This window comes from Plecotus auritus, assembly GCF_963455305.1.
Source record: "Plecotus auritus genome assembly, chromosome: 2".
NCBI classification, from domain to species: Eukaryota; Metazoa; Chordata; class Mammalia; order Chiroptera; family Vespertilionidae; genus Plecotus; species Plecotus auritus.
Genome location: NC_137771.1, coordinates 23,756,983 through 23,773,473, shown reverse-complemented (window position 1 = coordinate 23,773,473; position 16,491 = coordinate 23,756,983). Strand labels below are relative to the sequence as shown.

General features: G+C 42.8%; 1 protein-coding gene and 1 pseudogene across 4 annotated transcripts in view; one reads left to right on the top strand and one right to left on the bottom strand.

The window, feature by feature from the left end:
• The window catches only part of LOC308240364 (protein argonaute-1), a 46,222-nt gene that overhangs the window by 12,424 nt on the left and 17,307 nt on the right, over nucleotides 1–16,491 (bottom strand). For all 3 annotated transcript variants that reach the window (XR_013959799.1, XM_080653264.1, XM_080653265.1), the window contains 5 exons: nucleotides 16,325–16,447; nucleotides 16,055–16,188; nucleotides 11,183–11,367; nucleotides 868–1,027; nucleotides 593–683 (listed from right to left, as the gene is read on the bottom strand). Coding sequence is in view for 2 of the 3 variants with exons in the window: in XM_080653264.1 (XP_080509390.1) it covers nucleotides 593–683; nucleotides 868–1,027; nucleotides 11,183–11,367; nucleotides 16,055–16,188; nucleotides 16,325–16,447 (693 nt within the window). In the remaining variant the exon portion in view is untranslated. The remainder of the gene's footprint in view (nucleotides 1–592; nucleotides 684–867; nucleotides 1,028–11,182; nucleotides 11,368–16,054; nucleotides 16,189–16,324; nucleotides 16,448–16,491) is intronic.
• LOC308243181 (ubiquitin-ribosomal protein eL40 fusion protein-like) lies at nucleotides 12,679–13,052 on the top strand (annotated as a pseudogene). The gene has a single exon. The product of its transcript is annotated as a ubiquitin-ribosomal protein eL40 fusion protein-like (transcript).

Here is a 16,491-nt window from a genome sequence, read left to right as displayed (position 1 = left end):
CAAGGAAAATAGAGAAAAGCATAATATAGGGTTTCCCTGCATTTACTGAGATAAGCCTAGTCTGCCTAGAGAAATATAAGGGTTGAGGAAAGAGAAGTGGGAAAAAAGAGCTGATCTCTCTAGCAATTCAGAAACCCCTAGGGAACAGGGAGCAGAGAAGTCAGGAGAGGGATTAGAGACAACTAATCTACTTATGTGGATCAGGGGTAGGGATGGGAAGAGGAAGTGACAGTCTCAGCAACTAAGTAACTCCCTTAAAAGGGATTTCTGAGAAGAGATATGGCCACCACCATATCCCTAAAATAGGTATGGAGAGAGAGAGAAAAACTTGAACACAGAGCAGGGTTGGTAGACACTGGACCAAGTCTCTGACCACAACCTAACATTCTCATTACTCTCACTGGAAAAAACACACACATTATACAATCAATTTTATGAAGATACCAAGGGAATGGTTAATGGGGATGATGAGCTGGAAGGAAAAAATTTTTATGAAGGTCTAGAGCCTGAGCTAAGGAAAGGAAATCATATGTAGCCTTGGAAACTCAAAGCTAAGAGGAAAACCTTATGAGGAAGCTGGAGTGTCACTCACTGCTGTGATAGACGGTTTTTTCCCATCCCCTGCTGGGGGGTGTGTAACATCTGCTCCCAGGAATATCACTGGCTGTTGAAAGACTGCAGAGCTGAACAAGGAAGAGAAAACAAATGGTGAGGAGATAGATCATTTCTTCCTGGCACCATCTAGCACCCACTTTGGTCCTTTTTTCCTTATGCCTGACTCACTCTGCCTGGTCAGGACCCTATCTTTCATCAGTTTCCAAAATGGTACCTTGCATGACCAGGGCAGATGGACAACAGAGTTCATACCGCTGGTGTGGGACTAGGATGTTGTTTATGCCACCAAGTTTGACATTGATCTTCAGGCAGAGGTTGGACAGAGTTTGAGGTGAGGTCTTCACCACGTTCTTCACTTGCACACACTGTGTAGCCATTCCCAAAAGTGTATCTCCAACACGTTTCACCTCAGCTATGAGCAGGGAGAGAACTGATTAGTGCATTCACAAATACTTAATGAATGCCTACTAAATCCAGGCAGGGACCACAATGGTGACCAGAAACACACAGGATCCCTACTCTAATAGTGCTTACTACCTAGTGATTAATTTTAAAAATCATGAAAAGTACAACAATGATAAAAGCTACAACAAAAAACTTCATGGAGCTATGACAGTATATAATAGGGGGTAATAACCTAGCCACAAAAGGCCTAAGTATTGATTGAACTAAAAGGACTTGGAAGAGAGGGGGAGTTGGGGAGAGAGCAATCCAGGCAGAGGAAACAGGATGCCAAAATGCACTCTGATAGGAGATAGCATTATATGTCTGAGAAACGAAAAGGCCAAAGTAACTATAAAGGAGAGCAAAGGGACTGACATAGGGAAGAAATGAGAGTAGCTTATATTAAGAAGACAGTTCTTAAGACTGAGAGAAGCAAATAAATTCAAGAGAGACTATATATGTGAATAAGGGAAAAGAATATTTATGGATAACTTCTGTGTTTTTTGCTTTTGTATTAGAATAGATATATTATAAACTCTTTTTTAAACATTTTGAGTTTGAAATGCTTTTTAGTCATCCCAGTAAGGATACCAACTAGGAAACTGGGTATGGTAGTTAAAAGCTGAATAGTCAAACGGAGATGAAAATCTGTGAGATACTTAGGTAAAGACAGTAAGCAAAGGCATGATCTTGATGGGATTATCAAGGAAAAGAATAAAAAGAGAGCTTAGACCTAAATCTTCAGGAACTCCCAATATTTGCAGAAGAAGATGAGTCTGCAAAAGACTTTTCTTCTGTAAAGGAGGAAAATCCGATAACTAGGAGGACGATCAAGATAATTGTATCATGAATGCCAAGGGAAGCGATAGCATTTCAAGCAGAAGCAAGTGTTCAACGAAGCCAAATGCCGCTAAGAGATCAGGTAAAATGAGGACCAGAAATGTCCTTTGGATTTAGTGTTATAAAGACAAAAAATTAATGTACAGAGAAAAAAAACTATTTTGGTGATCTGAAGTACAAAGAAGGAGATATAGGATCAATGAAGGGTCTGGTTTATTTTCAATGGAAGAGAATTGAGCATGTTTAAAAAGCTAACGGGATAATTTCCACATCCTAGAGATGGAGTAGTTAGTGGTAAACCGGTGCTTCAACAGCAAACATTCATAAAAGCCAGATAAAATATAGAAATCATCTTTTTAAAGGCAGCAGAAAGGTACCAATAAGAACTGGAGGGACTAAAACTCCAGAGAGGAAATCTTACAGAGGTGAGCTATCTTCTTATATCCTGGGTACATTTGCTGATTCTAGGTATGAGCAGGAAGCTGAGATTCCAGGCTTTGCAACAGCAGAGGAACAACTGACAGGGGACAGAGAAAGCAACAGAGATAGACCAGTTCTAAATATGAAAGTTTAAAAAAAAAAATTAAAGAAAACAACAGATTAGTATCTTCATGACCTTGGGATTTCTTAACTAGGTCACAGAGTACTAGCCATAAAGGAAAAATATTGATAAATTGGACTACATTAAAAATTAAAATTTCTATTCAACAAAAAGACACCTTAAAAAAGTAAAAAGGAGCCCTGGATGTGTGGCTCAATAGCTGAATAGTCAAACGGAGATGAAAATCTGTGAGATACTTAAGTAAAGACAGTAAGCAAAGGCATGATCTTGATGGGATTATCAAGGAAAAGAATAAAAAGAGAGCTTAGACCTAAATCTTGCTTGGAGTGCCATTCTGTGCACCGAAGGGTGGTGAGTTCCATTCCAGTCAGGGCACATACCCAGATTGCAGGTTCCATCATGATTGGGGTGGGTACGGGAGGCAACTGATCAATGTTTCTCTCTCTCTCCCTGTTTCCTTTCTCTCTAAAGGGAAAAAAAAAAAAGAATAAGTAAAAAGGCAAGCCACGTAGCAGAGATGTGCATATTCAAGAAAAGAATTATAACACTTAAAATCAGTAAGAAAAAGGTAGTTAAGTCGATTAAAAAAAAGGAAAACTCTTGAGCATGCTTTACAAAAGATGCTAGTGAAATAGCCAATAGACATCTAAAAAGATACTCAACCTTACCACTCACTCATTAGATAAACCAAATTAAAAGCACAACGCATTATCACCAAATACCCACAAGAATGGCTAAAATGAAAAAGCCAATACCAAGGCCCTAGCCAGTTTGGTTCAGTGGATAGAGTGTCAGCCTGCGGACTGAAGGGTCCCGGGTTCAATTCCGGTCAAAGGCACATGCCCGGGTTGCAGGCTTGACCCCCAGTGGGGGCTTGCAGGAGGCAGCCAATCAATGATTCCCATCACTGATGTTTCAATCTCTCTCTCCATCTCCCTTCCTCTCTCCCATCACTGATGTTTCAATCTCTCTCTCCATCTCCCTTCCTCTCTCTGAAATCAATAAAAATATGTATATTTTTAAAAAGCCAATACCAAGTTTGGTAAAGAAGTATCTAGAACTCTCATACACTCCTGGTGGAAAATGTAAATTTATATACTTAAAATCCCTCCTAGAAATACATCCAATAGAAATGGGTGTATATATAAATATATATATATATATCTCCAAAGGAAATGTACAAGAGTGTTCACTGAAGCATTATTTATAATAGTAAAAACTGGAAAAAAACCAAATATGTCCATTAACAGTATACTGGATAAATATACGTAAACTAGAGGCCCAGTGAGCAACCACTCATCGCGGTTTTCCAAGCGGTGCTCCCACTGTGGGAGTGTACTGACCACCAGGGGGCAGCTCCTGCCTTGAGCATCTGCCTCCTGATGGTCAATGCGCATCATAGCAACTGGTCGGCCAGTTCTGCTGTTCGGTCGCTGGGCTTTTATATAGATAGATTGTGTTATATTCATATGATGGAAAATTTTAATAAACACGTATGAATCTCACAAACATGTTGACTGAAAAAACCTGGCACAAATAAATGTGATTCATTTACATAAAGCTCCAAGACAGGCAAAACTAATCTATAGTGTTAGAAACCAAAAAAATAGTGGTTACCATTGATGGGGAGTTGTAGAGACTAGGTGCCTAGGATTGTGATAATGCTCTGCTGCCAGAACAAATTAGGTACTGTTTACATTGCTATAACACTTTGTGAAAATAAAATTTCTATATGTATATTATACATGAATAAAAAGTTTACATTAAAAAAATTACAATAGTATTAATTTAGTGAGGAGAAAAGAGTTAAAAATATTAAGGGTAGGACAAAGTATGGTAGATCAAAATTGAACAAATATCACACAGTCCTTCTATACTCTCAGGGCAACTACAATGCAAATGGGCTTACACTGACCATCACAGAAAGAATTCCATTCACTTGGCCTCCAGGAAGGAAAGTGAAGGGTCTTTAGAGCAATCTGTCTGCTCCTCTTATCTGCTGGCTGATAGCCCCACTGACTAAGTGGTATAATCAAGCAACAGCATTTAAGTGGAAGAAACCCAAAGCCCTAATAAAGGTATGAGACTGTAGAGAGGTACAACATTACTGACCCCAGAGAAGGGAAATTCTCTGAGTAAGCATTGCTTTCCGCAATCATGCTGCACTATATACACCCCAGACAAGCCACGGGATTCTCCCTTTATGGAGGGAACCAGAAATAAGGATAACTACTCAAGGCAGTTCTCCTAAAAAGTATCTTTATTTTCCACCCAAGGACCACCAATTTAAGGCCCAAAAGGGAAATGGATCGGAGGCCAACCAATTTCCCTCCACAAATAATTACTGAGTATTTTATCAGTGGAAAGCTCTACCTTAGGTGTACATATTCAGAGGGAAGGTTTCAAAGAATCAGACCTAATCCATGCTAAAAATAATATTAAGCACAGTAGTAATTGATCAGCAACCTGATCATCTGCCAGGTGGGATGACAAGAGAAGGCTTTAAGAAATAAGTACATTTAAACTGGGACTTGAAGGATGGAGAGAATTTTAAGGGTAAGGTGGAGGATAAAAAGTAGATATTCTAGGCAGAGGCAAATGATATGAGCAAAACCAGATATTGGAAAGTGCAGAAAAGGAATGAGCATTTAGAGTATCTACTACAAGCATGTCAAAATCAAAGGCTAACACGGGCCAAATAAACAAGGTTTAAGTTTATGTGGGCCGCAAAAAAAAAAAAGCTTCAATTTTCATAGAAATGTAGGTTTATTTCTTTTTTTAAAAAATATACATTTTATTGATTTTTTACAGAGAGGAAGGGAGAGGGAGAGAGAGTTAGAAACATCGATGAGAGAGAAACATCGATCAGCTGCCTCCTGCACACCCCCCTCTGGGGATGTGCCTGCAACCAAGGTAACATGCCCCTGACCGGAATCGAACCTGGGACCCCCCTTCAGTCCGCAGGCCGACGCTCTATCCACTGAGCCAAACTGGTCAGGGCGAAATGTAGGTTTATTTCGATAGAGGAACACTGAATACAAAAGGCTGAAGTAAATGAGTAATCGTTAACAAAGTGTAATAGAACATTTTAATAAAAATTAATATTTTTCTTGAACATTAATGTACCAGACACTGAATAACTGCACAAATTAATAAGTGTAACGCAAATAAACCTATTTTTCGTGTTCACCAAAAGCAAAATATTTTCTATTGTGCACACCAAACAAGTCAGTCCAAGACTAATGACATGGCAATCAGCTGCTAAAATATTCGCTGGTAGTATTAGTAGAGAGAAATGGTGCACCTGCGTGTAAGGCAAGTAAGGGAAATGAATGCAACACGATTATAGTAATCAGTCATTAGCGAACGTTATAGTTCATTATTATTATTTATAACAGGATATTGTAAAAATTAAGCTACGAAAATTTTATTAAAAACATTTCTATATTGTCTGGGCCGCAAAAATATTTGTTGTGGGCCGCGAATTTGACATGTTTGATCTACTATGTGCCAGGCGTTGTGTTAGAGGCTGCTTTTTATAAAATTAATTCATGAGACTCAGAAAAGTTAGTTAATTTGCTTAAGCCAGTAAACTGGCATAGCCAGGATTAAAATCCAGTTCTATCTAATTCCAGCACATGTGGTCTTTCCTGTATGTGTGGCAATAGGAAAAATACAAGATAAAGCTGAAAAGGTTAAACTAAGATCAGGGCTCTGAAAATCTTTTATTCTGTGAATAGGGAACAATGAAGGTTTTCTTGGAAGTACGGCTACAAAATGTCTCATCCAATAACATAATCTGGAAAGATTTAAGAAGAAATGTTAGAACTAAGTTGAAAAGTATGGGTGGAGAGCAGGAAATATATCTTAAAACTGAAAAAGAACAAGTGGAGCTGAAGCAAGAAGACAGGCTGCCTCCAAAGTCTAGATGAAGATTCAGAGCAATTGTGATGCCAAACACAGAAGAGAAAGGTAAAGAAAAAGGCTTACTTGAAGACAGAGAAGACAAGCTACTAAAAAGATGGTCCACCAAAGCGAAACCAAGATGGCGGCATAGGTAAACACCTAAACTGCTGCCTCGCACAACAATTTCAAAACTACAACTAAAAGACAGAACGGACACCATCAAGAACCACAGGAAAGCTGGCTGAGTGAAAATTCTACAACTAGAAGGAAAGAGGAAAGCTCACAGAGAATTGGAGGTACGGCAAAGGGGCTTTGTGCGCGCAGAGAGGAAAGGCGGCTGAGAGCCTGGCTGACTTTCTCTGGCGGAAGGGGGAAGGAAGCCTCCGACCGCACTGAACCCCAGTTCTGACAGCACTGAACCCCAGTTCCGGGCGAACCCCTGGGGACCCACGCTCTTACGGGGGGAGTCTGGACTCTCGGGCGGAGACTCGGGAGCCGGGGAAGGCGGAGGACTGAAAGTGCCCGCGCGCGCGTGCCAGTGCGCACAAAGGCTGCGGAAGTTGCCACAGGCTTTCCCTAGTGGAAGGGAGTCAGAGGATTCTGACTGCACTGAGCCCCAATTCTGACTGCAGTGAACCCCAGTTCCAGGCGAGCCCCTGGGGACCCACGCTCTTGTGGGGGAGTCTGGACTCTCGGGTGGAGACTCGGGAGCCGGGGAAGGCGGAGGACTGAAAGCGCACGTGCGCGTGCCAGTGCGCACAAAGGCTGCGGAGGTTGCCACAGGCTTTCCCTAGTGAAAGGGAGTCAGAGGCTCCTGACGGCACTGAGCCCCAGTTCTGACCGCAGTGAACCCCAGTTCCAGGCGAGCCCCTGGGGACCCACGCTCTTGTGGGGGGAGTCTGGACTCTCAGGCGGAGACTCGAGCTGGGGAAGGCGGAGGACTGAAAGCGCACATGCGCGCAAGGGCAAGGCTGACAGGAAGCCAAGACTGAGACTCCACCCCATCCAAGCTGAGCACAGAGGCTATTGCAATTTGGCAAGTCTAATCCTATAAGGCTGTCTCCAGCACCGAACTTCTCCCAGCATAGACACAGCTGATCCTTACAGCCAACTGGCCCGGAGGTCAATTCTTCCCAGTGCTACCAACAACAATAAAGACTTAATTACAACAAGGCTGTACACACAGTCCACAAAGGGGTGCACCAAGAGTGTACACCTCAGGTTAACTGGGGAAGCAGACCCACTGGGCCATATTGGAAACCTAGCACAAATATCTACCTTACCAACTCAGGGAATCAGTGAAAATGCGGGGTCAAAGAATCAGATCACAAACGAAAGAAATGGAGGAAAACAAACGACTGGATATAGAATTCAAAACCACGGTTATAAGACTTTTTAAGAATATCCTAGAAAAGGCCGCTAAATATAACGAGACCCTCGAAGATATGAAAAAGGACCAACTAGAAATTAAACATACACTGACTGAAATAAAAAATATTATATAGAGACCCAGAAACAGAATAGAGGAACCCAAGAATCAAGTCAAAGAATTGAAATACAAAGAAGCAAAAAACACTCAACCAAAAAAGCAAAAAGCAAAAAAAAAATCCAAAAAGTTGAAGATAATGTAAGAAGACTCTGGGACAACTTCAAGCGTACCAACATCAGAATTATGGGGGTGCCAGAAGAAGAGAGAGAGCAAGATACTGAAAACCTATTTGAAGAAATAATGACCGAAAACTTCCCCCACCTGGTGAAAGAAATAGACTTACAAGTCCAGGCAGCGCACAGAACCCCAAACAAAAGGAATCCAAAGAGGACCACACCAAGACACATCATAATTAAAATGCCAAGAGCAAAAGACAAAGAGAGAATATTAAAAGCAGCAAGAGAAAAACAGTTAATTACCTACAAGGGAGCACCCATACGACTGTCAGCTGACTTCTCAACAGAAACTATGCAGGCCAGACGGGAGTGGCAAGAAATTTTCAATGTGATGAATAGCAAGAACCTACAACCAAGATTACTCTACCCAGCAAAGCTATCATTCAGAATTGAAGGGCAGATAAAGAGCTTCACAGATAAGAAAAAGCTGAAGGAGTTCATCACCACCAAACCAGTATTATATGAAATGCTGAAAGGTATTCTTAAAGAAGAGGAAGAAGAAAAAAGAGAAAAATTATGAACAACAAATACATATCTATCAACAAGCAAACCTAAAAATCAAGTGAATTAAAAACCTGAGGAACAGAATAATCTGGTGAATATAATAGAATCAGGGGCATAGAAAGGGAGAGGACTGATAATTCTCAGGGGGAAAGGGGTATGGGGGGTTCATGAAGAGAATGGACAAAAATCATACACCTATGGATGAGGACAGTGGGGGGGAGGTAAGGGCAGAAGATGGGGTGGGAAATGGGTGGAGGGGAGCTATGGGGGGAAAAAGGAGAAATAATTGTAATAATCTGAATAAAGATTTATTTAAAAAAAATAAATAAAATAAAAAAATAAAAAAATAAAAATAAAAAGATGGTCCACCAAAACACTTTGTACAGGCAGAGACTGCATTTGCTTTCATCGCCGAAGTGTTCAGGATCTAGGAGTGTTTCACACAGGAAGTCATAAATAAAATCTTGATAAAATAATGGAGAGAAGTCAAAGGGACAGATGGGAGAGGCAGAGAGATCAAGAGTTGGATCAAGATTTCAATAATACATTATCTCTCTATATAAAACCCTAATATGCAAACAGACCAAACGGCGGAACAACTGAACAACCTGTCGCTATGATGTGCGCTGACCAACATGGGGCGCACACAGAACATGGCGTGCGTTGGCAGCAGGCAGCAGAGCGCGGAACATGGTGGGCATCGACCACGGCAGGATGGTGGAGCAGGTGAGCAGGGGTGCCAGACCAAGGTGGGGTGCCGGTCACTGTCATCGGGGTGAGCCGTTGGTGGTTACTGAAAATTCTTTGCTCCCATACACTGTGGTCCCACCCAGTGCTCGCACCCGCTGCTGTGCTGAAGCCATCGCTCGCACTTGCTGCCAGCACCCGGCACTAGCCCCGATCATTCGGCACCGTCAGCAGGTGAGAGCGGCAGCTGCCAGCCCTGATCACTCCTCAGGTCTTCTCCACCTCCCCCTGCTCCTGAGGGGCGATCTGGGCCAGCAGCCGCCAATCGCACCCACTGCCAGCAACGGCCCCACTCGCACCTGCAGCCACCGCTCGCACCTGCTGCCAGCCCCGATCACTCCTGAGGGCTTCTCCACCTCCCCCTGTTCCTTAGGGGCAATTGGGGCAGCAGCCACCACTTGCACCGACTGCGGGCGCCAGCCCCAATTGCTACATTCGGTCAGCGGGTGAGAACGGGGCCAGCGCTGTCAGCAATGGCAGTGGGAGCAGGGCTGCCGGCAGACAGGGGACCAGGGGTCGCAGTGCGAGGGGCCAGGCAGCGGCACGGAGGATGGGCTGAGACCTGCCCCTGTGCCCACTGCAGCCTCGCAGCCAACAGTTCCTTTCAAGGTGCACAAATTTGTGCACTGGGCCCCTAGTAACATAATAAGCGATGACTGAAACAACTGAAAGCATGAGAATTTCACTAGAACGTAAACAGAAAGGGAAGGTAGAGTACAAAAATCTGGAGAATAACCAGGCACTCCTGGTAATGACAAAAATAAGTAGGAAGAGACAGGAGAAATTATCTAGGAAAAAAAAAAAGAACTGAGAAAGATTACAGGTAACCCTCTGCAGAGAAGGTTTAAGTGAAAGATAGAAGTAAAACAGATGAAAGAGGCAAAGGATAAATGGCTGGTCAAGAATTAGATGTACTCATTCAAAAGTATGAGTAAGCCCTTGCCAGTGTGGCTCAGTGATATAGAGTGTCCACCCATGCACCAAAAAGCCACAGGTGCAATTCCCAGTCAAGGGCATGAACCTGGGTTGCAGGTTCAATCCCTGGCCCTAGGTGGGTTGTGTGCAAGAGGCAACCAATCGATGCGTCTCTCTCACATTGATATTTCCCTCTCTCCTCTCTCTCTCTCTCCTTCCTCCTTCCCTACCACTCTCTCAAAAAAAAAAAATTAAAAAAAAATAGCCCCGGGTGAGGATTAACAACAACAAAAAGTTTGATTATGAAAATAGGATGACAAAAGCTAAACGAAATAGTGGATTGTGGTAAAGTGTTCTAGAATGGGAAATCTGAAGATGTTGGAGGCTTAAAGGGTATGAGGACCAGGAGGTAGCAGAATGGCATAGGAACAAAAGCACACACAAGTTAAGCCAGTAAGAAGAGAGACACCTCTTCCTTTGAAGCAGAAGTACAAAGAGAAAAATGGAGTAAGAGAAAAGTACTGAGTCAAGATGTATATAATCATTCCTATTCTTAAAAGAGAAGAAAAGGGAGAAAGAAAAAACTTCTCCAAAAGTTCAAGTCATTCCCAGGCAATAACAGAACCACCACACATCCTGCTTGAGTGTGCTGCACTATATCCTAACAGACAACACTCTTCTAAGGACAGGAATCTGGACCCACCCAGTTCTGTATCTGGCCCAGCTAGCCTGGCATAAAGACCAACAAACAGAGGACTCCAATAAATGTTATTGGAAAGGAGTGTGAGCAGGTAAGCAGGACCTGGGATGACTCAATGGCTCATACAAGCTGATTATTTCTCCTATAAGGGGAGCAGTGACATTAAGGAACAGCTCAGCTCTGGCTAGAGCCAAGAATCCACACTGAATCCTGCCTTGGAGCTTCCAGGGAACTACCATGAGAAGAGGTCTATCATCGTTATCACGGCTCCAAGAGAACTGTACCATACACTGGCGTCTTCCCTGGCAGGATGACAATAATGAGCTGTAGTCCAGAGTACGTGTTCTTGAGATGCCGGAACATGGGCTCCACGCTGTCTGCCCCCTGAGCATATTTGCAGAAGCAAGGCTGGCCCTGGATGGGCATCCCTGCATCCTTGGAAATTTTCCGCAGCTGGTCTGTGAAGTTTCTGCAGGACAAATATGGTCATGACAGGAGGCAGTAAGTCCCATTTTAAAACCTTTGACCAAATGCTTCCATCTTAGGTTACTATCACTATGACAGGCACTGAGAGATTCTGAGATGAATGAGACATGATCACAGCTAGTATCTAAAACATTTATATTTGAACAGGACAAGATAGAGCCTGCTATGTGTTCAATGGTACAAGCAGAAAGCCGAGGGAGCCTAAAGAAAGGACCTGTGGGAATTCTCAGCATCCTCACCAAGTCCCATTAAAGCAGTTATTCCTGTGCTGTTATAAGTGCATAGTAATAGGCAGGTGTCCTCTTTGCTCAAATTAAAATAAGGTTCCAACAGCCCTGGCCAGTGTGGCTCAGTTGGTTGGGTGTTTGATTCTCAGAGTACATGCCCAGGTTGCAATTGATCCCTGGTAGGGGGCGTGCAGGAGGCAGCCAATTGATGTTTCACTCTCACATCAATGTTTATCTCTCTCCCCTCTCCCTTCTTCTCTCTCTAAAAATCAATCTATATATATAAAAGGCTAATATGCTAAGTGTTCAACCATCTGACCAGTCGCTACAATGTGCACTGACCACCAGGGGGCAGACACTCAACACAGGAGCTGCTGAGCTGCAGTGATTTGGCAGCGGCGGTTCTCGGGTGACGCACCCCGAAAACAGAGAGGAGGGAGCCTGATTCCTCGCAGGGCCGTGTGATTCCACCTGTGGCCGTGAGTTATGTTGTTTCTGGGGCACTGTTGGCCCCGAATCTGGTTTACTACACACTTGCATTTGTGTTCCACACTCTATCACAGCAACTTTGCAGAGTGCCCTCTTGCACACCGGGATCCCTTGGGGGATGTTGGAGAGCCGGTTTTTGGCCCAATCCCTGCAGGCCAGGCTGAGGGACCCCACCTGCTGGAAGGACCCTGCTCACTACGCAGACGCCAGGGAGGGACCGCGGGAGGTTGGCTCCAGGGTTTGTCTGGCCCATCTTGCCCAGTCCCGCCCCACCAGACACCTTCTAATTAATTTTCTTTCAATGTCTGTGCACCAGGTCACTAGTTAAAATATATTTTAAAAAATACATAATAAGGTTTCAATAGTGATTGGAATATAGGAGGATGCTCAGTAAAAATGAGCTATCTCTTTTCCTACTGTTCTTTGTGGTTGAGAAAGATTAAACAAGCCTCTTTCCTTTGGTTTTAGGGCTTTACTCTGGGAAAGGAAGACAAAGCTGGAAGAAAGGTTACACATGCAATAGATTTAAAAAATTAAGCTACGAACAAGGCAGCGGAGCAGCCTCCCCAGCAGATGCAGAGATGCAGATCTTTGTGAAGACCCTGTCTGGCAAGTCCATCCCCACTTAGGTTGAGCCCAGTGACACCATTGAGAATGTCAAAGATAAAATCCAAGATAAGGAGGGCATCCCGTCTGATTTTTGCGGGCAAACAGCTACTAGGATGGCCGCACTCTCTCAGACTACAATATTCAGAAAGAGTCCACCCTGCACTTGGTGCTTCGTCTGAGGGGTGGCATCATGGAACCCTCCCTCTGCCAGCTCATGCAAAAGTACAACTGCAACAAGATGATCTGCAGCAAGTGTTACGCCCACTTGCACCCCCGTGCAGTCAACTGCCACAAGAAGTACAGTCACACCAACAACCTACACCCCAAGAAGAAAGTTAAATAAGGCCCCTCCACCAACTCCTTGGGTCCACAGGGCAGCCTTCTACCTGAACCCTGTGATGCTGGGGCCTCAACAAAGTTTCTCTTTTGTTGACTGGAGCAATAAAAAAAAAAAAAATTAAGCTACATAAATATAATTACAGACTGAAATGAACAGTAGGAAATTTAATTTGTAAGACTCCTGCATTTAGATCAAAAGTAATAATGTACTTGCCAAGACCGGTTTGGCTCAGTGGATAGAGCGTCGGCCTGCGGACTCAAGGGTCCCAGGTTCGATTCCGGTCAAGGGCATGTACCTTGGTTGTGGGCACATCCCCAGTAGGGGGTGTGCAGGAGGCAGCTGATCGATGTTTCTCTCTCATCGATGTTTCTAACTCTCTATCCCTCTCCCTTCCTCTCTGTAAAAAAATCAATAAAATATATTTAAAAAAATAATAATAATAATAATTTAAAAAAAAAGTAATAATGTACAAAGAGAGAAAAAAGCAAATTGTTTAGAGCAGGGATGGGCCATATAAGGCCTACGAAATAATTTGGTGTGGCTCTGTTAAGGCATTAGGAGTGTGATGTTTGACCAAATATAGCAGGCTAATTTTTAAGTTGCTAATTTTAAGTGGCAACCTTTCGGTGTACAGGACAATGCCCAACCAACTGAGCCACACCGGCCAGGGCTGTTGGAACCTTATTTTAATTTGAACAAAGAGGGCTAATTTTTAAGTTGCTAAACATCAATTGGCTGGACCGTGATTATAAATATCCAAATGGCTCTTCACAGGAAAAAGGTTCCCCAACTCCTCGTTTAGAGGATGTTATTATATAATGTATAAATATCAATATGATTAAAAAAGCTATATAGTAAGAAAATAAGTATTTTTCACATATTTAGTTAAAAGAAAGACAAATACTGTATAATACTGCTATGTAAAACTTAAAGTCATTTATAATATATAGGTATTTAAAATGTATAAATTGGATAGAAAGATTACAATAATTCATGAGAGTAGCTGCATCAGAAGGGAGGAATGGGACCAGGTTGGAAGATATAAAGGAAATCTAAAATTTACCTATAATATTTTATCTACTTAAAAAAAAAAATAAAACTTGGGATGATGAATATATGTGTGTCTGCCATATAATTCTATATATATTTTAATATTTCAAAATACATCTTAGAATAAAGAAATAAAACCTAACCATTTTTTCATGTAAATAAGGGCCAGGGCTCTGATGGACTATTAACAGTATTTTTTCCATTTCTCTTCCATTATATACAACTGCAATGTAGCTACTAAAATAACCAATGTGTTAGTAGATTCCATTAATAGTGTGCCTTTACTTCAAGAAAAGTGGTAGTCCCAATTTTCTCTCTACTACCAGATCATCTGGGATATTATGTTCAGTGCTGCTGGCCACAAAATGTTAGAAGTCTAAAATGGGGAAGGTCTTGAAATCCTACGCTAAAAGTGATATATGGCTGAAGTATAGGACTTCTTTAACTGAAAGAAAAATTCTAAGGGTTGACCCTATGGACTGATTGTCAAAATAATGGAACAAGAGAAAGACATGGGAATAAGAGAGAAGCACATGGAGAATAAAGCTATCAACAAGGTGACACAAAGGCATAAAGGCAGAGAGCTGGGAGCCTTTCTAATATTGCTAAGGACCAGCCAGCCCTCCAATGCTAAGCCAAGGCTAGAAGAAGCCTGGCTTAAATGGGGCTAAAAAGAAACAATTGTATTGGTAGTAGTTAGGTACCTGTGAGGGGAAAAGGGAGAAGGGAGAGCAGGGCAGCTGGAGTCCCCACATTCATCAGGGGCTGCTCTAATAATTCCTATGAAAACCCCAAGGCCAGCTGATCCCACCAGGGCACATATCTCTAGTATTCTCATAGCTGTCCAAAGTGGTCAATTCCAACTCTTCCTCAGCCTCGGAGTACACTGACCCCATCCCAGATCCATAGAAATAAGAAACTACCACTTCAAAAACTACAGGAAATACCAAATTTTACACTTTAAATGAGTGACTTTTGCGATATTTGAAATATATCCCAATAAAGTTGCCTTTAAAAAGAGACTGCAGGGGAAGAGTCATTGATTTCTTCCACTTTACTCATTCACTCACTCAAGACTGTTTCTCCCCTAATTTGTTCCTTTAAACCAGCCGTGGGCAAACTACGGCCCGCGGGCCGGATCCGGCTGTTCTATCCGGTTCTCTTGCTCTCCCCCCTCCGCTACTTTACTTTGAATTTATATTAGTTCACACAAACACTCCATCCATGCTTTTGTTCCGGCCTTCCGGTCCAGTTTAAGAACCCATTGTGGCCCTCGAGTCAAAAAGTTTGCCCACCCCTGCTTTAAACCATTTGGCTGTATCATTTTTGTCATTGCTGTCTATTCATGCAGAGACCTTTACAACTCATGTTCACCTAATTCAGGTTACTTGGACCTGACTAATACATTTTGTGCACAGGAGAGGACAACTCAGAGGATCAGATGAATAAGCTACTATTTTTTGTTTCCAATTAGGAATGCAAGCTTTGAAGCCTCAGATCTGATTTGATGTGAATTCTGACACTTTTCTTGATATGCAAACTTTGTACAAGTTACTTAACCTCTTTGAGCCTCAGTTTCCTGAAAATGGAAATACCACCACCTGTCACTATGAAGATGAAATTAAAAAATGTAAAATGTTGGCATAAACATTATAGTCATTACTATTATTTATTACCATGTTAATAATTATAACAATAAAATAATTCAGACTTGTCTTAGGAGGTTCATGCCTTGAAATCATCATCTCTGAACAGACAGGGCTCCTTACCAAAACTTCTGACCACAGATTGGCAGAAAAGGAACAGGCAGAAGTTTGAGCCAGACAGCACAAGGAAGCAGAGTCAAGAATCAGCAAGAGCATACTATAGATCAAATCTTGGCCTTATAGGGATAAGGGAAAGTAGGCAACTGTAGGGTCCTTTCCCCACCCTTCTATACACCCAGCCCTCCTTACTTGAGCACCTCTTCTCGACACTGCTTTTGGGGTGCGAAGCAGGCGATGGCCCAGACTTTGATCTCAATCCCATTGTAGAACTGTTTCCCTCGCATGTCCCAGACACCCTGATTGGGTGTGGCAATGGCCCGGTTCTGGAGATAGGCAAAGGGGGCGCCCAGGTGAGCCTCAGTAAAGCCAGGTGGGCAGGGGAACAAAAGCCCCTGGCTATACAACCCAACCTCCTCCCAAAATGCCCCAGAGATGTTGTCTGGCCCTGACCCTGCTCACCCGGCCGCCATACTGCAAGATGGGCGCCGGCAGCACTCGTCCCGTGACCTCCGTCATGTCATCCTTCACTTTGATCCCAAATTCCTGGATGTAGGGATCTAGGTTGTAGCTGGCATTCTTCATCTACAAGACAAAAGAAGGGGATCTCAGGAGAGTAGCAGCTTGGC